Genomic DNA, 19,981 nt, shown 5'->3' on the forward strand with positions numbered 1-19,981 from the left:
ATATAACTTCTCGCGAAGCAAATGAATGTGTTCCCCCCACTCATTACACATAATCACAGGATTTCGTGGATTTTGTTTTTTATTACATTGGAAGTACAAATCATTCTATAAATGGGCAGCGATATATTGAGTATTGATTTATCTGATAACATTATCCGCACTTATAGCGTTATCCTATTATCGTAAAAAAAATAATCATATCACAAATTAATTTTTTTCATGTCGCCGATATTACTTTACGATTGTACATATGTATATGTTACAGAAATGTTTCTTATCTAATGCAGAGTGTCTTGTTTAAGTACAGTGGTGCATCTCGAAAGGAATTAAAAAGTTACAACAAAAATGTTCATACAACAATTATTTGATAAGACAGGTACATTATCTGATATTAATAGCTTTTTTGTGGGTGGATACATGAAAGACATTTCAAGGTCAACTCATTTTTTTATTAATGGAATGCTATATTTATTTATTTATATATATATAATTATATAAATTATATATATTATAATAAATATATAAATTATTAATATTAATATTTTATTAATATAATTAATGATTATTATTATATAATTCAGGATGATATCGTGCGATACTTTGTGGATTTGCCTGAGTTACGACTGTTATATTTTGAAGAAATAATTCTGTCTAAAACATTCTGTTAAAAAATTGAGTTGTCTTTGAAATCTTTTTCATCTCCCAACCCACAAAAAAGTTATTAATACTGGATGATGTAATTCATGCTATCAAATAACTTTTGTACAAACATCTTTTTTGTAACTTGAATTTCTTCTGAGATATTCCACTGTACTTACTTAAACAGGACGCACGACATATAAGCAATTATATGTACATATGTATATTCGTGTATATAATTTATATTTACAATTGTATAAATGTTACAAACGATATGATTACAATTTGTTATGAATAAAGATTTTACAAATGTCTATAAAAAAGACAAATTTATTTCTATTGATTATAAATGTTTTCATGATCTAAAAATACTTCAACTTAAGTTTATTAATAGCGGAATCTTAATTTATTTAGATTTAGAAGAGATTTATGTACATTTATAATATGTACATAGACAGAATATTGCGTATAACGTTGTTTAACCATGATTAGACAAACCAATGTTACACAATACTATCTTATCGCTACGAACGTTATTAGAAATCATATATTAATACAGTTGCGGATGCATAAATAAATAACATGAACTACACATGCAATAATTGACAAATATTTATAACTTAATAGTTACAGAGTTACACAGTTACAGAGACATTACTTGAAGGTCCAGTTGTATAGGAATAATATGGCATTTTCTTAAAATTCTATGTTAAATGGATAATCTTTGTAATGGTTGGACCTAAACAAAAAATATATAATGAGTATGTATGTAATACAGAGCAAATTAATTAAAAGACTTACTGATCAAAATGGCATATTCGAAGCCCACAATCAAGAGTGTCGACCAGCGCAATTTCTTCTGATGTCAATTTAAAATCGAAAATATCGATGTTCTGCTTGATACGCCCCTTCGAGCTGGATTTTGGGATTGGAATTGTTTTGATTTCGACCTACAAAAAGATAATGTATTCAATGAGTGCTATACTACTGGAAATGTAACGTGAAATATGAATGTTTAATTTACCAAGTATCGCAAAATGATCTGAGCGGGTGTTTTGCCGTACTTCTTGGCAAGTTTAAGTATTTCTGGTGCTTCCGTCATAACTTCATGGTCACCCTGTTTTGCCCATCTTCGTTTGGGTGAACCGAGAGGACCGTAAGCACAGACTGCTATACCACGTTCATCACAAAATTTTCGTAGCTTTTGTTGATTCAAGTTTATATGACATTCCACTTGGTTTATAACTGGTTTAATTTTGGCTATTGATAAGATGGAATCTATTTGCTTGGAATTGAAATTGCTGAGACCAATGCTCTTCACTAGTCCTAATTTCACGCATTCCTCCATACCACGCCATGTATCCAAATAGTTCTTATCTACATTTACATGAGTTCCTTTGTGTTGCGTTTTCCATATTTTGTCCTCTTCAGCCTAAAATAACAGATAGATGATAGTCATAGTTTTATAAAGTCTATCTAGGATATGTTTTAAATCTTACTCCAAAAGACATGGGCCAGTGAATTAGGTATAGGTCCACATATTCGAGACCAAAGTTTTCTAAAGAAATCTTGCACATTGGTACAACTTCTTCCCTTTTGTGGAATGAATTCCATAACTGTAAGTAGAATCATTTTTATATACAAATATTTTCGAGCAGAACTTAATTTATTGCTGTCTAGAGAACAAAAATTTCGAACTACTTTTGTGGTGATGAATAGATCTTCCCTTTTCACGATACCCTCCTGAATCTTCTCACGTAGAGCTTTACCAATTTCCTTTTCATTACCATAAATATAAGCACAATCGAAATGACGATACCCAGCGTCCACTGCGTCCCGTACAGCTTGCTCAACAACACCGGGATTGTCCTGGAAATTTTAATTACATAGCATATAATTACAAAGATTGCTATTACAAATTATGAATCACGTGTTAGTAGCTTGTTACGTTATCGTACTCACTGCTGCCTGCCATGTACCGAGTCCTAATACGGGCACTTTTTCACCATTATTTAAAGTAATTGTTGGTGCAGCCATTATTGCGACTAATTTATACGCATATGGTTAATCACTTCAACCTTTTTGAAACAAGTATGAGTACGATACTGACGTTACGTGACATATATAACTTCTCGCGAAGCAAATGAATGTGTTCCCCCCACTCATTACACATAATCACAGGATTTCGTGGATTTTGTTTTTTATTACATTGGAAGTACAAATCATTCTATAAATGGGCAGCGATATATTGAGTATTGATTTATCTGATAACATTATCCGCACTTATAGCGTTATCCTATTATCGTAAAAAAAATAATCATATCACAAATTAATTTTTTTCATGTCGCCGATATTACTTTACGATTGTACATATGTATATGTTACAGAAATGTTTCTTATCTAATGCAGAGTGTCTTGTTTAACCGGTTCATTCTCATGGACGTGTATACACGCACCGCGATATCGTTCACGCAGTCCCACAGACGCGTAAACACGCGCCCCGCTATCGTTCACGCAGTCTCACGGACGTGTAAACACGCTAGTATTAGATAAAGAGTTTAATTTGGAAAAGTGTTAATTTTGGAAACGGTATATAGAAGTAATAAACATTGATTTCAAAATATTTCAAATTTATTATTGCTCTGTATGATATAATTCAAAACAAGGAACTGCACATAATGCAACATCACAATTGATACAATGATATCTGGTTTCTTTGCGAATCGATTGTTGCTTGCACCATACACACCGTCTCATCGGCATAGATTTCTTATTTGTTGGCTGTAATTTTTTTAAGAAACATCTAGATTGCAGTCGCAATGGATGAAGATGATTCCTCCTTCCTTTCCGATGAAAATTCTCTGTTGGATCGTTGTAGTTATTTAGTAACTGCAATATTAAATCTTCTTTCACTTCGCACAAACTTTTTCGGTTTACATGGAGGCAGTTCCAAATTGCATGTGCATTGCATATAGCAATATCTAATAAATAAAAGAAATACTTTTTGTACCATTTGATTGTTTTCCTAAATGATCCAATGCCATGTAAAATTTGATCTGTGTGATCAACAGCACCCATGTGCATATTATAAGCTAACACTACGTTTGGTTTTTTAATGGGTTGCCCCGTTTTTTTATCAACTTTATCTGTGGCAGTAGGAATATTCCATTTTCTTTGGCGTAAAATATTTTTCCATCTTTCGCACAAAGGAACATCCTCGTCAGTCATATCACTTTCCACAGCACTTTCACTTTCACTACTACTATCACTAATAATTCGATTTCTAGATCGTCGCATGGTGGTCATCTTTGCAGAACAGTCAAACGTACACTAAATGAAATTACAAATTAGTACTAACCACAAACTTAGTCTCTCCAGACGGAGCAAATCAGTAGGCGTGTGTGTACACGTCCGTGAGACTCCGTGAACGATATCGCGGCGCGTGTTTACGCGTCTGTGAAACTCCGTGAACGGTAGCGCGGCGCGTGTTTACGCGTCTGTGGGGCTGCGTGAACGGTAGCGCGGCGCGTGTTTACGCGTCCGTGAGAACGAAGCGGTTAAGTACAGTGGTGCATCTCGAAAGGAATTAAAAAGTTACAACGAAAATGTTCATACAACAATTATTTGATAAGACAGGTACATTATCTGATATTAATAGCTTTTTTGTGGGTGGATACATGAAAGACATTTCAAGGTCAACTCATTTTTTTATTAATGGAATGCTATATTTATTTATTTATATATATATAATTATATAAATTATATATATTATAATAAATATATAAATTATTAATATTAATATTTTATTAATATAATTAATGATTATTATTATATAATTCAGGATGATATCGTGCGATACTTTGTGGATTTGCCTGAGTTACGACTGTTATATTTTGAAGAAATAATTCTGTCTAAAACATTCTGTTAAAAAATTGAGTTGTCTTTGAAATCTTTTTCATCTCCCAACCCACAAAAAAGTTATTAATACTGGATGATGTAATTCATGCTATCAAATAACTTTTGTACAAACATCTTTTTTGTAACTTGAATTTCTTCTGAGATATTCCACTGTACTTACTTAAACAGGACGCACGACATATAAGCAATTATATGTACATATGTATATTCGTGTATATAATTTATATTTACAATTGTATAAATGTTACAAACGATATGATTACAATTTGTTATGAATAAAGATTTTACAAATGTCTATAAAAAAGACAAATTTATTTCTATTGATTATAAATGTTTTCATGATCTAAAAATACTTCAACTTAAGTTTATTAATAGCGGAATCTTAATTTATTTAGATTTAGAAGAGATTTATGCAGACTCGGCATATACATCTTCGCTATTGTCTGTAGTTTGCAGTTTCTCCTTTTTTGCATTTTTATTTTGATTTTTTATTTTTTTCTCGTCTTTGACTTTGCCTTCTAAATCAAGTATTGTTTTGTCACGAGTTCCGGGCCCCCAGTTGATAGTGGGATTATGTTGAAACCGTGTCAAATGTTTCTGTCTGGAAGCTGGATTAGCCAAGGGGTGTATATCGAACGAAACATTCGTAATAATCGATGTATTTAGTATGTTTAATCCAGGACTATCGTTTGGTAATTTTTCCCGTTTTATAGGGTGGTCCTTTTCCCATGTACGAACAATATCCCAAATTACTTGGTGTGGTGCGTCCGTTTTTATAGATATTTTGTTCGCGTGTGAATATGATACTTGATAACCTGCATTTAATAATGCAGACCTGAACATTAACATTGATGGTGTACAGCATCTAACTATGGACAATAAACGATCCAATGTATAGTATAATGGAATGTCTAATTCTTCATGGACTACATTTAGGACTCCTTCTATTCTCTTCACTGTTTCTAGCTTCATAATATGTAAGTTACATAGTAATTCAGAAACAAACATTTGGTCATGTAAAATACCCAACCATATAGGTCCTCCAGCATGTTGTTTATGTTTACAAACTTTACAAAGTTGATCCACACATGGTGAGGATGATATCTTATAAGATCCAGATGGTTTTTTATAGCATAGTGGCTGAGTATTCAAACTTTCACATCCTGTGCATTGATATACCATTCCTATTTTGGTAGCATTATCTTTACATTTAATTTGACTAGAGAATACTTTTACAAATACCCTGATGTAAAAATCAACACTTATAGAAAGGATTGGTACTATATACCTTCCATAACGAGCTGCATGTGAAGCAATATTCTGCAACAAAATACGCAGTGCTATTTCGTGACAAGCTTTGGATCTTAAAGAAATGGCTCCATATTTTAGATAGCATGTTTCAGGAAAGTTTCCTGCCAATACAGCCATGTCTGTTGCTGTAACCATAAGCATACCTCCATCAGATACACATTGAACAGCAGCGTCCAAAAATATTGTTGGACATCCATAAGGATCCAAATCTATAACGTCAAACTGTTCTCTTTTACTTTGATACATTAACAATGTTGCATCCTCGTGACTGGGCTTTATCAAATCACTTACTCCATTGTGTTCTATGTTCCTTTTAATACTTTCTACAGCTTTTGTAGATATATCATTGGCTATAATTTGTTTTATACCTGGTACCTCTTTTGCATAACGTATACTGCGCAAGCCTGTTGCAGATAAAGCTTCCAAAATAGTTATTCCATCTTTTTTTGAAACACCCTTCTTCGATACTTCTTCATTTCTTGCCCTGGCATAAATCGTTAACACTGCTGTGCTAAGATCTCTGTTGAATTCTTGTACAGGGTTATAAAACACATTTGTGTTGCTCACCAAAATCTCTGATTCCCCTTCTCTTATTGTTGTGTTTTCCAACTTTGGTTTTTTTGCACATTGTTGATCATCCATAATAAATGTTGTGAGGGTCTTGAAAACCAAATCAATCGACTGTAAAGATAAATGATTGAAGAATGGCCATTTCTCATCTTTGCTTAACGAGACATTATGTCTTCTATAATTATCGCTATTTAGGAATTGTAATACATAATACAAAATAAAGATTGCGCTGCTTTGGTAAACATAACCAACAAAATATGCAATCAGCGCACTGTCACGTGGGCGGACTTCAAGATTTAGTTTTATGTTATTTGAATTGTATAATATTTTTATTGTAATTTATAATTTATTTCATAAATATACCCCCTAGTATTGGAATAGTTAACAGGTATTTCATACCTTAATCATTAAATAATTTTATAAGTACACTTTAATTTTGTAAATGACTGAAAGGGTAATAGTAACTTGACCACAGATGGAAGATTTCTACAGATATTGTTACAATGCAAATTTTATCTATATGTTACATAGTTGTAAATTACTACTGTAATGGGATCTACTCCTAAACGCTTTTCTTACTCCCTAAGGTGGCGCGCACATCCCCACCATTTTACTGTGCATCCAATTCGCAGTAGATCCTATCTCAGAAGTGAATCGTCAGCCAATCAAAGCAAAGCAATTCCTACTTTCATTCTTGCTAATGAAGCGCGCTGCGACTGGAAAGTCTTGCAAAACTTGACGCCCCACAGAATATTACAATTATGGCTGCAAATTTATGGTCTTTGAAAAATTGTGGACCACGAAAACACTATAACTACGTAGTAGTAAAACGCTGCGAATGCAATACAAAGTCCTTCCGAATGCGAAATACAAAGTCGATAACAAACATTACGTATTTCAAAATTAGGGTGTAAAAAAGTAAATTAATGGAACATGATTATTGAGGAGGATTTATTGTATCGATATCGTATACAAAAAACAGATGATATAACTGCAAAACATCATTAATTGATCTTTCAAATTTGGTTAACTATTATATTAATTAATTATATTTGATATTGTTGTCATTTGATTCTGCTGCAATATATTCTGCTGAACAGTACTGTGTGCCCTTGATTTACTATTCGGTTGCTTAATTTTGCTGTAATTAGTATTTTTAAGTAATTCTGGATTGTGTACACGTAAACGATTGTGGCGCCTTTTGTGGAGAAAACGTAAAGCTTAGTTCAGGCTTTTGTACAGCGCCAATTGGGTTAGTGACAAAACAGGCAAACTGTTAGCCAAAATCGACTGGTGGTAATTTGGCTAACAATTTAAGCGTTTTGCCACTATTCGTACTGGCGCTATACGCCAGTAAATGTTGAAATAAGATTATATAAAGACTGTTCAAATACACCTGCAAAACCATAAAATATGAAAAATTTGAAGCGGAGAAAATATTTAAAAAAATAATGGAATACTGAGTGAAATTTTCTGCATCGATGTAGTGTAAAAAACCCGTGCAATAAATAAATAATTCCAGATTTCACCGCCATTGATATTTTTGTTCTCCAACTTATTTTATTATATATTTATAACATTCGAAAAACAATATTATTGCAAATCACATGTCTTCATTTTAGCTAGCTTATATTTGGTAGCAATATTGACATTAATCTGCTGGTATCGTTTCATGTTTTCATATATTCGCGCGCATTTTATGGTTGGAGGCATGGGAAAAGAATAACGTACTACATAAACGTGACGGTAAGAGAGTGAGAAAAGCAGGGGTTGCCAATGGGAGGAGTTAAAAGATGCGCGATGATTCCGTAGGTGGGAAGAAGACGAGCTTACTGACAGAAAAACAGAGATAGAGAATGTTCGAATGACGTCACAAGCTGCAGCTTCAAGAAGGTTTAAATGAGAGCAGCAGTTCGTTCTTCATACATATCTCTTGCACTTACAATAAAAACCAACACAGATCGTCTGTATCCCGTGACAGTGTGACAGTAGCTTGTAAACCGTCGCGTGGAATGGATCGGTGTTCGTTTTTGGTGCGTGTACAAATACGAAACTGAACAACTGCAACACCAAAGAAAACTTCCCTTCGCTCGTGCATCAGCGTCAAAACGAATGTAAACGATTTCCGCCAGCTCGCGAGGCCGTGTGTTCTCTCGGAGACTACTGTGTATCCTAACCAAGTGTTGAGTGTCACACACCATACGACCGAAAATGGTGCTTTCGGGATGTTATGGATCCGTCAAATATGCACTCATCTTCATCAATCTTATATTCGGGGTAAGTTTATTTTGCGAAAGCATTTTTTCTTTCGGAATCGCAGTCCAACCGTCTCATCTGTTGCTGCAGTTTCCCTCGACCGTCTCATGGAAGCTGAACAATTAGCTTGAATATCTTCGTTTTCAGCTGTAGACATCTCAAATTAAGTTTACACGATTTCTTTAAATCGAAAGCTATATAAGTAGAAGAACAATGAAAGATAATTTCACTTTGCTTGTATGAACTTCTCATTCACCGATTAAATTGTTGCATTTCGCGCTGTGACGAAAGGGTGGTTTTCTTCCTTTGGGAGATGTAATGTGGGGAGCCTGTTATGACCATTATAAATGTGCAAATCGTTCGCGTGATAATGCGTATGCAACTTGGTTCAATAAACTTCAGTGATATTCTTGTATGCGTGTATGTATATTTTCGTAACCTAGTGTACATGCTGCGAAGAATAATTGGAATTAGTGTGTTAAATGCGGTTCAGATATTTAAAAATATTAGAGTTTCCATATTTTTTTTAATTGAAAAAGTTTAATATCCAGAAATTATCAGGATTATTATTTTATTCTGAACTGCTGCGTCGCATCGTTGACCCTCCAATTTATCTCAAAACGCGAACTTGTTCAGAAGATAAATAGGAGACCGTCTGAACTCTTAACATAATTGGATAAATTAACGTAGCTTCTGGCCAAGAAAAAAACCTCACAACTTGCTGCACTCGAGTTAAGTGTTACGTCTAGTTCTCTTTTCCTGCTTTCCACAATTCGATTAAATTATGAAAGTCCCTCTCATATTTCGCGCATTAAAATCATAAGTCTACTACACAGCGATGTGTACAATTTTCTAAACAAAATTATTAGATTTTGTACATACTTCATGATCTATTTTATTTTACTGAAAAGCTGGAGAAAGATAGAGCAAGGGTGGTCATTTCTGGTGGACACGCGTGCACGTTGGAAATTTTCTGCCGTTATTGTTTTTCAAACCTAGCAACAACGCAATAGCTGGCTGCATCGATTGTATCCACACGAATGGAAGGTTTTCTGATATTTTTTCGTTTTTACATCGAAATCATAACATATAAATACTTATATAAAAAACTTTTTTAATAACTGCTTGCAGTCAGAATCAAATCAAGGTTCCCTTTTGCTCGTGCAATGGCTTTGAAACGCCTCCCCACGAAGCTGCGAGAAAGTATTGTAATGATTAGAGAAATCATAACATATAAATACTTATATAAAAATCTTTTTTAATAACTGCTTGCAGTCAGAATCAAATCAAGGTTCCCTTTTGCTCGTGCAATGGCTTTGAAACGCCTCCCCACGAAGCTGCGAGAAAGTATTGTAATGATTAGAGAAATCATAACATATAAATACTTATATAAAAATCTTTTTTAATAACTGCTTGCAGTCAGAATCAAATCAAGGTTCCCTTTTGCTCGTGCAATGGCTTTGAAACGCCTCCCCACGAAGCTGCGAGAAAGTATTGTAATGATTAGAGCGTTGACTTCTTGCGAATCGTCGAACTTCCTTTAATTAGCATCGTAGTTTTCCGGCGCGGTGCAAAGTAACGTATTTTGTGAGGGCAGCTGAATCGATTGCATCCGGGTGGGTGCGATATCTTTTACTAATCGACAATCTGCCCTAAATTTCGCAGGATTCACTTTATAATCGATTTAGCAGCCTGAGCGTTAAGTGCCGCCGAAGACAAACATTTTCGGGCTTATTAAAAGATCACAGCATTAGACCGTTTAGCAACAAGCTACTTTTGCTTATCTGTCTCATATTGTAATTCTGTCAATTGTGATTTACACATTGTGTTATATTTTAAAGAAATATATCGAATTACAACGCAATCAAGGAAATAAATAATTTTACAGAATCTAAAACATAAAATGGGAGAACATTTATTCGAGAAGCACAGAAAAGCTAGCCAGAACGATTTAGTGAGTGGCGAGATGATGGGGAGACGATATATTTTAAAGAAATATATCGAATTACAACGCAATCAAGGGAATAAATAATTTTACACGATCTAAAACATAAAATGGGAGATTTTTTATTCGAGGAGCGCAGAAAGGCTAGCCAGAACGATTTAGTGAGTGGCGAGATGATGGGGAGACGATATATTTTAAAGAAATATATCGAATTACAACGCAATCAAGGGAATAAATAATTTTACACGATCTAAAACATAAAATGGGAGATTTTTTATTCGAGGAGCGCAGAAAGGCTAGCCAGAACGATTTAGTGAGTGGCGAGATGATGGGGAGACGATATATTTTAAAGAAATATATCGAATTACAACGCAATCAAGGGAATAAATAATTTTATAGAATCTAAAACATAAAATGGGAGAACATTTATTCGAGAAGCACAGAAAAGCTAGCCAGAACGATTTAGTGAGTGGCGAGATGATGAGGAGACGATATATTTTAAAGAAATATATCGAATTACAACGCAATCAAGGGAATAAATAATTTTACACGATCTAAAACATAAAATGGGAGATTTTTTATTCGAGGAGCGCAGAAAGGCTAGCCAGAACAATTTAGTGAGTGGCGAGATGATGGGGGAGGGTTGTATACAAAAGTGTCTAGGGCCTTACGAACACTGTCACGCAGCCCTGCTAACACACAGCGCGCGTATCAGCTCTCAAAACATCCCAGACGACAGAAGTATCTGGGCCGCGGTGTAGGACGCGATCTCGTAGGAAGAACATATTCGCTTTCTGACTGGAAATCTATATTTAAACACTCTTATTCTCGTTCAACATTTTCAAACTAGATGCGTTGCTTGCCTGTTTCGATGCTGACATAAGCGCTATTGTTAATCGCTCAGCAAATAGTTAATGCGCCGAGATCGGTATGTCCAGCTGGGCCGTTTAATCGGCCGCGGTTGAATAACGTGAATCAATATGAGTCATTTCCCTCGATTCTCGTTTTTTCAATTATTTAAAACGATGAGTAATGTGGAAGCAAGGTATCGACGAATACGATTCGCGCTTACAATAGTTCACTTAACGAATAACATTAAAAGATTACAGTGATCCGCACAGAGAACGCTGATAAATTCGAGGCGCAACGCGAATCTGATAGTAATTGTGCTAATTGAAGAGTCTAACGTGACGGGCACGGTTAGCGCGCGAAAGTGGTTTTCCACTTCGTCGAAAATCATTTAGTTAAGTTTTAGCGGTGGCTCTGTTTCTTTTGGGAACTATTTTCGAATATAAAATAGTCGTGACGATGTTGAACTTGGCATACTTGGCATCGAATAAAGGTGCCAAATGCTTTCACGGAAAACCCATAACACATCTGTTGGCCTGTTTTCTATTTTGTGTCCTATGACTTAATTCCATGAGCTTCTGAAAACGGAAACGAGGGGATCGAAACTGACCGACCCCTTTGTGCAAATGATTTTGGAGACACTCTGTATACGTAGACGTTACATACTGCCTAACTAGTGACTAGGTAGTTACCCTCTTACGAGCACAGTTAGCTATAGCAGTTTAAACGGTTGATCTTTAATACGCGTGGGCATTACTGGTATCATTGAAGTAAATGTCACTGAGCTTACTATCTCCAAATTTGTAACATTATTGCCTCATACAGTCACGGAATGAACGAAAACAGTATAAAAAAAGATATTAGTAAGTTGCACGAAATAACGTTCTCTTGCTAATACATTTGAAAATAGATATAACTTGTATAACATGCAAATTAAATTATGCAAGCATATTGATATTCATCGCGCTATTTGCAAGTTACGACAGAGTGCAAACCCGAAGTGTGCTTGTAAATATATTATGTATGCGTTCTCTTTAGCGCACTTCAGACTTCAGACCCTTTTATGGACATAGTATAACCGAATAGAACAATGTTTTCCAATTGTTCCTATATGTATATTTTCTTTCTGCTTGACTTAATAACTACTCCGTGTCTGTAGATTTAAAAACAAGTTTTTCATAAAAATGTATAGACTTTTGCGATGTGATGAGTCGACAGCTTTGACCAATGCAAATAAGCACGTAGCTCGTGACCCGCCTCTAACTTGATTTACCGTGCTATGTTTGACGTCTGATCGTATCCGCGAAGAATCCGTTTGACTCGGCCGATCCTACCGGTGGTTCTTGCATCTGTTCTTACATCAGCATTCGAGGCTCGAACATCACCAGGATGCCGTGTGAATACAGGAAGTCTTCTGTCTGAGGGAAAGAGAGAGAGAGAGAGAGAGAGAGAGAGAGAGAGAGAGAGAGACATGCAGAAAAAAGATAAGAGGCATCGAGTGGAAGTCACGTTCGTTCACCAAGTTTAACCCACTGAACCTTCCATAGAAACTCAGGGCTTCGCTGTGCTCTCCTGCTTAGCGTGTAAACACGCTGGTTTTACTGCTAACCGAGTAATGGACTGTCCGAGGATTTGCCAGAGGGAAGAGGGACTTTTAAGAAAGCTGGCCGCGCAGATAATGTAACCCACTTAGGTCCGTTACAGTGATAAATGCCCGTTGTATGTACGCTAGATAAAGCTCCAGCTATCTTTTGAATATAGTACATAATCGTATAGTACATAACCTCCTACACAACCGCGACTTTGTTCGATTAATATAATCTCACAATTTTGAAGCTGATCCATCTCGAATTTTTTTTAGATAGAAACGCATCCATTGTCATTTTTAGAAGCGATTTGCAATATTTTAGGCGTGCAACGAGGCACGTTCCAGCATAGAACGTTCCGCTGGGCAGCGAGGTTTTCGCGCGAACATATTCCTGCTGTTGCAAACGATGCATTGTATGCACGGGACGTGTCCCTTCCTATTTTGTCGCAAAAATATACCTGACCTTTTTAGCTCTATTGAAACAGAGAAAGCCGGGGACGAGTGTGTTCTGGTTTATGGCTTAAGCGTCCCTCACAATGCGTTATATGGATAAATAATGAAGTATTCTTGTGAAACGGTCGGGTCGGCGCAGGACAGGACGTGTGCCCTTTACAATGGCCTCTGCCTACCAGATGTGAACATTTACATGTTCTCCTCCTCCGTGACCTTTTCTGCAACAGTTCTGAAGTATGCGCCCCAAAAGCATTGTAACAGGAAAGATTCCAAGAAATCTCTTCTCTTTTCCGTGCCGAATAAGTCTGTAAATGCAACAAAGATAAGATATTGAAGTATTCATTGCTAATAAAGAGAAAATTGTTATTTCATTGATATCGTGTTAAAAAGTCAAATTAATTTTTTCTATAGAAATAATATATAGTGAAAATTGAATGCAATATTTCTATGACTATAGAGTGGCTTCAGAAAATTGATATAATAATATATATATATATATATATATAATATTAATATATATAAATATAAATAATATATATAATATATATATATATATATATATATATATATATATATATATATATATCATATATATCATATATATAATATTTAGAGAATTGTACCACAATAAGCCCGGACCCATTTTAAATCTTAAGCTTCTACTTTTGCTATGTATCGTTTAATTTCTTCCTGGAGCCACTTTAAGTGACCAAGAATAAAATTGCTGAGGATATCAATGTTTTCAGATTGTGGGATTGGCCGTCGTGGGGCTGATTATGTGGCTGTTCTGTGGGCAAACATTTTTAATGTCCCTCAGCCATGAACAGCACCATTTCACCGCTGGCCTTTTCATACTGCTCGCTGCTGGCCACCTCATGCTGATCGTATCCTTTCTGGGATGTTGGGGCGCCATTCGCGGGTCCCAGTGTATGCTGGTCTGTTTCTTCAGCTGTCTTCTTGTGGTTTTCGTCGCGCAGATCGCAGCTGGAGCGAGAATCTGTACTAGCTCTGGCAGCCTCAAGGATCTGGTCAAGTCTTCCATGATAATTACTGTTAAGGTATCGACAATTACTCGAGTGAATCACGAGCTAGACACTCGCGAGACAACCGTTAAGGGAGTCTCTAATTACCCGCCACCCGTTTGCCCATCTTAGGTATCTATGTATAATTAGCTTATTCGGCTTTTGAAACCCCGACTGGTCGGTCGCCTGCAATCAGTCCATTCATCTTCCTGAATTAGACACCAGTTGATATGTTTGTTGATTTAGTTCTTCCCCCGTGTTTCACGCGTCACTTAATTTGGTACACATTTGTGTTCGAATTACTACATTCAATTAATTACATCATGTTATTATTTTTTATTATTATTATTATATTTATTATTATTATTTTTATTTTATTATTATTCTTGACGTTCTTCATATCAGTATCAGTAAATAAAATTGTTAACAATTTCCTTAACAAATTGTATAGTCAATTAATTGTACGACTGGTATTAACAACTTTGACAGAATTTTAATTAAAAAGTGAAGGAATAGTCATTAAATTTTAATCCCTTTCAGAATAAATATGGCGTCGAGGACTCCTACACGCAAACAGTGGATTCGTTCCAGTCCGAACTTGGATGTTGTGGAGCTACCGGTCCTTCAGATTGGGCTGGTAGCAAATATTCCACTAAAGATCCTTCGCTTCCAGTCAGTTTGACCGTTTCCGGAGATCCGAACAACGTCTATACAGTACCAGAATCTTGCTGCAGAACCAAGGACAGTTTAGCTTGTACAGCAGCCAGGGAAATTAGGGTCGCCAGTGATGTCAATGGGGCGATTTACAATGAGGTAATCTTTCTCTTCGTGGTACTATTCCAGAGTAAAATCTAGAGTTCAACTGAAAGTAACTTCCAACTGTCCTCTTTGAACATGCAAGTGTATTCATGAAAACTATCACTGTTCAAACGGGAAACACAATATGATGAATCATTGCTGGAATCACGCCCAGTTGAACCTGTTAATGCACCGATTGCCGTGCATTAGCGTCACAAGTACGTCCTCAATTAAATCCTGCAAATCTCTTTTTTCGCAGGGTTGCATAGACAAGCTGATAGACGTTTTGAGCAGCCAGAAGAACGTGATCATTGGCATCGTAGCAGCGATAGGCATTTTAGAACTCCTCGGGTTGATATTCTCGCTTGTGTTATGCTGTGCAATCGGATCATCCGATAGATACAAAGCTTGAAAGAAACGCGTTCCAGATATACCATCTTCCGATCCATCCTTACGCCACATATCGCTGTGTCAGAACACGTTTTAACCGGTATAACACTTTGATCTCTGTGCCAATTCGAATAGATTTTCTGGTATTTGTCTGTTTGACTGATCAACGAATGTCTTGCTACAACCAAGCAGCATCCGTGTATAGCTTCAGTATTTTTTTAGTCGGTACTGTCCGTGAGTAGCAGGCGTCGTCGTATTATGATCCTGCTCAGGGGCAAAAACAACAGTTCTTTTCTACCAATGTCTATTTACATCTTTGTAATTCTTTTTTATTTAAAAACTACTCCATTTTATATTTTTACAACCGCCGTTACCTAATAGGAAAAAAAGAAAACACAAAAATTACTTAATAGAATATAAACTACAATTTTCTTCACATTTTTCTTTGAAACCCATTTCGTGCGCTCGTCGAGTTTGGATAGATTGACATTGTATTGGCACTTACGAGATTGAACCGAATTGTGCGTTTATTTAACTCAGTGAAAAGGGAAGTGCACAGTTTCGGTTTGCTTTCTAAGGAAAAAGAAACTCGAACGAGCATTCAATATTTTACAGAATACCTACCTCATGGCAAATAGATGTGCTATGTTTCCATGCATTGATCGAAGCTTCACAGATCTGCATTTCTATCAGTAAGGACATTGCATTCATCCATAGGCGCAACCGTCTTTACAAACAGAGGAGAGCCTGGCTCAATTTTTTTTTGTCGAGGTCACATAGACTGACTATTCTCAGCTTATGACCTAGATTAATTAAATAGATCATTTACATTATTAATCTCGAGTCAAGATCTTCAATGAACCTAAAGTTTTTTAATCCTGATGGCATAGTTCATCAGGTTACGAATCCAATCCCTAGCTTCTAACGACCGTACGAATTACGTATGAATTTCGTGATCTTTTTCGGTTATGATCTGACATGTATAGTCAATGTTGTTACATTTTGTCATAGACAAAGCTGTCCTTGAATGGACGAAGTTCCGGTGGGGTGGTTTAGGACGCTGTCTGATGTGTCCTTTAGATCTGATTTGCACGCTGAGATGCGAGCTTCTTCTTTTCCTCCATATCTTCAACCCAACTAGAGCCATGGCCCTCCCGTTGGCGTTTATTACACGCCGTCATTCCCATAGTAGTCTTCTGGGTGTTCCCAGGATACATCGCTTGTCAATCGCTTTTGTTTGTGCTGTCTGGCGACAAAAGCCTTCCAATGCTGGGAATAAGTGGTAGAAACGATCTTTTACATTTTCGTTAGGCCAAAGTAGTAGACCAAATTATCGTTAGTATTTGTTAAGGAACGAATGGAAGAGCGAGAGTGTAGGAGAGTATGAATTTGCTTGAGCGATAAGGATTCGAATATTGTTCTTGTTGCAACTGGTATATTTAATAACAAGAGATTTTGTCTATTATACGCAGGTTACTCTGACTTGGTTCAGTATGCTCTCTAAACTGCCAATGGTTTACATTTCTCGTGAAAATGGAACAAAGCATTTTCACTGTAACGATTTTTGTATCATTAGTTACTACCTTTTGGAAACGTTTTTCTGTATTTCTTTTATGCGATTTTTACCAAGCGTACAGCTTTAAAAAAGAAATGATATTATACAATGATCAATGCATATACTTGCGATCATTCTGTTGCCAATGCGCCAGTTTCAACATACATACACACGCGTCTATATAAATGTATACAAAATATTATATTATTATAGTACATCATAGATGCTCCGAAACGATCGATCTGATAATTAATATTGATGTCCAAATGAGATTATATTATTGTAAGAACGCTACTAAAGCGATTTTGTCTCTTGTAACGTTATAGTCTATCCATGTTATCTTTAAAGTAAAAAGAAAGTGGCAAACATTTAATAGAGAGGACATAGCTAAACAGAAGCATCTAATTTTATAAAACTTTGGAAATTCGTGTAATCTATTTTATCGGTGTGCAACTCTTCGAGGTTGCAATATTTTTTTAAGAAACTGTCTCGTTGGACAGAATAATTCGGTAGCGATTGATCGGTGCATTCCCGTGAAAGTTGAAAAAAAAGAAGTTAAATTGAATGTTGTATTAAAGTCGCTACTACTTTAATACCAAGACTCTTCATCCTGAAAAAGGTTGTGGTGTTTTTCGATGTAACGAACAAGAGCTGCTTTTGGAATAGTTGTGTCTTATATAAGTGATCGATTGTATTTGACGATGAATGTTTTATAGATTATGTGTAACTATAGTAAATAGAAAAGATGTTTATTAATTGTTCATTTAATATTCATCGTCAAATGATCTAGGGTAAGCTAAAGAGAAATTGATCTTTGCATATATGTATCTTGGTGATGAGTATGGTACAAAAAAATTACGAGAATATTTCAATTCTCTTCATTAGGTTCCAAATCAAAATATACGAAGTGAAGATCATAGTGTCTAGTCTATAAAGGTTGAATTCCTTATTTATCAGATTAATTGTGTTTTATAACTGACGCGTTGCTTATCAATTGCTAGACCCACGGAAATGCAAATGTATGATTTCCGATCAAATGAGATCTAATGGATGAGCAATGTGTTAATCGATCGCTTTACATTGTAATATTATTTCATGCGTTCCTCTCCCTTTCTATGAAGACAGAATAAGAGTGCGTACTGTTCAGTGAAGCAGTGGCAATGTCACTTCTGTTTACCAGAAATTCAATTTAATTTAACTTAATCAACGATCAACAATATTCATTTGTGATCGTTAACGTTTGAGAAGCTCTAATTAAGTATATAAATAATCATCTACACGTATGTACGCATATACATATATCTGATGTTATATATGTAAACAAAATAATGCAATTTGAAGATATAGAAACGCTTATTGAGTAAAAGGATGCGACCAACAAGCAATGTAAAAAGTGATGATCTAATTGCTGTAATTACGTGTTTTATAGTTTCCGATCTTGAAATAACTTTATTAATTGTAGTTAATTCCAAAAAATTTCTTTGTAGTAGCGTAGCATCATTTCTACCTTGAAACAATTAATATATGCGTTAATCCTTCGTGTTAGCATGAAATGTTTCTAAATGGTTAATAGACATTTGATTTTTCATTTCTTCACAATGCAACGTTGTAATTCTTAATAGGACTTCTCTTATTCAAATAATTTTACAAAATCGAAACTTGTGATTTCTATTGAACACTCATTGTCAAATTTTTTCAATTTCATCGGATTTCATTTTTGTATGATCATTTCTGAAAGATACGAGGGATGGGTACGACTTTACGTGTTAAATCTTATACAAATCTTAGAAAAAGAAAAAATATATATTCAGAAACTGTTTAAAAATACGTGTTTAGCATGCAGTGTATCGGTATTGCGAAAAGAGACAAATACTAAACAATTGACAAGCAAGGTATATTCACAAAATATGAGATCATCACTCGTAATATACATATATATGTGTATATATATGTATATATACATACATATTTTCTTACTAATTTTTTAGTGAGATCATTTTATTCTCACTGATTTCATTCTCGATCTTTTTTTAAACAAACATATTATATTTCCTGCCAAACGAACAAGTATGTGTCTGACTTAAACATATTTCTACAATAATTAATTAAACTGAAATTAATTCCTTAATATATTTAAGAGACTTACTCTGTCTTATGCACTTTTTTGTGTAAATTATAATTGCCACGTTTTACGAACTCACAAAGAATACTAAACACACATAACACATTATAACGCCCGTACATATTATTTCCACGTGTAGATTTATTTTGAATTTATGTACGTTATGAAAGTAAATGTTATGAAAAATGTTCAAAGATATCAATATACACTTAATGGAACCATTCAAATATTCTTCTAACTTGCACACTATAACAAATTCTTTCCTTTATATGTTTTCCACAACTTTTCCTAGTCTGTCACTCAATTTTAATTTTTCTTTTTAAATTAATATGCCCTAATTATTAAGCTTTTTTTTCAACAAACTATATACTTTATTATTAAAGTATAGAAAACATATTTCGCATTCTAAGGTATCTTTCGACACATTAGACTCTGCGGAAATACGATGCAAAATTAAAATAACAATCACGACCGTGCGAACGCATTCACGCATACAAATACATCACTTAATATTTCATGTCATGTCGGCTATAGTTTATATAGGCTTACGATTCATTTAAATTCA

General features: G+C 35.0%; 4 protein-coding genes across 6 annotated transcripts; 1 reads left to right on the top strand and 3 right to left on the bottom strand.

The window, feature by feature from the left end:
• Positions 1 to 1,227: 1,227 nt before the first annotated feature.
• LOC117219697 (1,5-anhydro-D-fructose reductase) lies at positions 1,228 to 2,812 on the bottom strand. Its single transcript, XM_033469035.2, has 6 exons — positions 2,602 to 2,812; positions 2,341 to 2,508; positions 2,139 to 2,255; positions 1,664 to 2,071; positions 1,441 to 1,589; positions 1,228 to 1,378 (listed from the first exon to the last, which is right to left on the bottom strand). Exons 1-6 carry the CDS (start codon positions 2,674 to 2,676, stop codon positions 1,336 to 1,338), a joined length of 960 nt encoding a protein of 319 aa, XP_033324926.2. The 5' UTR covers positions 2,677 to 2,812; the 3' UTR covers positions 1,228 to 1,335.
• Positions 2,813 to 2,822: 10 nt separating this feature from the next.
• On the bottom strand, positions 2,823 to 3,945 carry LOC143260572 (uncharacterized). Its single transcript, XM_076526512.1, has 2 exons — positions 3,650 to 3,945; positions 2,823 to 3,528 (listed from the first exon to the last, which is right to left on the bottom strand). The coding sequence occupies exons 1-2, from the start codon at positions 3,943 to 3,945 to the stop codon at positions 3,522 to 3,524; spliced, it is 303 nt and encodes a 100-aa protein (XP_076382627.1). The 3' UTR covers positions 2,823 to 3,521.
• On the bottom strand, positions 2,823 to 7,053 carry LOC143260569 (tRNA (guanine(26)-N(2))-dimethyltransferase). 2 transcript variants are annotated; one of them, XM_076526504.1, is made up of 4 exons: positions 6,838 to 7,053; positions 6,160 to 6,549; positions 6,012 to 6,077; positions 2,823 to 5,877 (listed from the first exon to the last, which is right to left on the bottom strand). In XM_076526504.1, the coding sequence occupies exons 1-4, from the start codon at positions 6,844 to 6,846 to the stop codon at positions 4,966 to 4,968; spliced, it is 1,377 nt and encodes a 458-aa protein (XP_076382619.1). In that variant the 5' UTR covers positions 6,847 to 7,053; the 3' UTR covers positions 2,823 to 4,965. The 2 variants fall into 2 exon arrangements, with proteins under 2 accessions (XP_076382619.1, XP_076382618.1); XM_076526503.1 differs by having other exon boundaries at positions 2,823 to 6,549; positions 6,838 to 7,052.
• Positions 7,054 to 8,299: 1,246 nt separating this feature from the next.
• LOC117219664 (tetraspanin-8) lies at positions 8,300 to 19,643 on the top strand. Of its 2 annotated transcripts, none has more exons than XM_033468977.2 (4): positions 8,300 to 8,715; positions 14,276 to 14,587; positions 15,092 to 15,364; positions 15,609 to 19,643. In XM_033468977.2, exons 1-4 carry the CDS (start codon positions 8,650 to 8,652, stop codon positions 15,759 to 15,761), a joined length of 804 nt encoding a protein of 267 aa, XP_033324868.1. In that variant the 5' UTR covers positions 8,300 to 8,649; the 3' UTR covers positions 15,762 to 19,643. The 2 variants fall into 2 exon arrangements, with proteins under 2 accessions (XP_033324868.1, XP_076382625.1); XM_076526510.1 differs by lacking the exon at positions 8,300 to 8,715 and adding an exon at positions 12,786 to 13,181.
• Positions 19,644 to 19,981: the final 338 nt, after the last annotated feature.

Source organism: Megalopta genalis, chromosome 15, assembly GCF_051020955.1.
Source record: "Megalopta genalis isolate 19385.01 chromosome 15, iyMegGena1_principal, whole genome shotgun sequence".
Lineage (NCBI taxonomy): Eukaryota > Metazoa > Arthropoda > Insecta > Hymenoptera > Halictidae > Megalopta > Megalopta genalis.

Bases quoted from the DNA above. Each gene is read 5' to 3' on its own strand.
- LOC143260572 (XM_076526512.1), bottom strand. From the start codon at position 3,945: ATGACCACCATGCGACGATCTAGAAATCGAATTATTAGTGATAGTAGT.
- LOC117219664 (XM_033468977.2), top strand. From the start codon at position 8,650: ATGGTGCTTTCGGGATGTTATGGATCCGTCAAATATGCACTCATCTTC. The intron at 14,588-15,091 runs GTATCGACAATT...AATCCCTTTCAG, and splicing joins CCATGATAATTACTGTTAAG to AATAAATATGGCGTCGAGGA. The intron at 15,365-15,608 runs GTAATCTTTCTC...CTTTTTTCGCAG, and splicing joins ATGGGGCGATTTACAATGAG to GGTTGCATAGACAAGCTGAT.
- LOC117219697 (XM_033469035.2), bottom strand. From the start codon at position 2,676: ATGGCTGCACCAACAATTACTTTAAATAATGGTGAAAAAGTGCCCGTA. The intron at 2,256-2,340 runs GTAGTTCGAAAT...TTCTACTTACAG, and splicing joins ATCTATTCATCACCACAAAA to TTATGGAATTCATTCCACAA. The intron at 1,590-1,663 runs GTAAATTAAACA...ATCTTTTTGTAG, and splicing joins AGATCATTTTGCGATACTTG to GTCGAAATCAAAACAATTCC.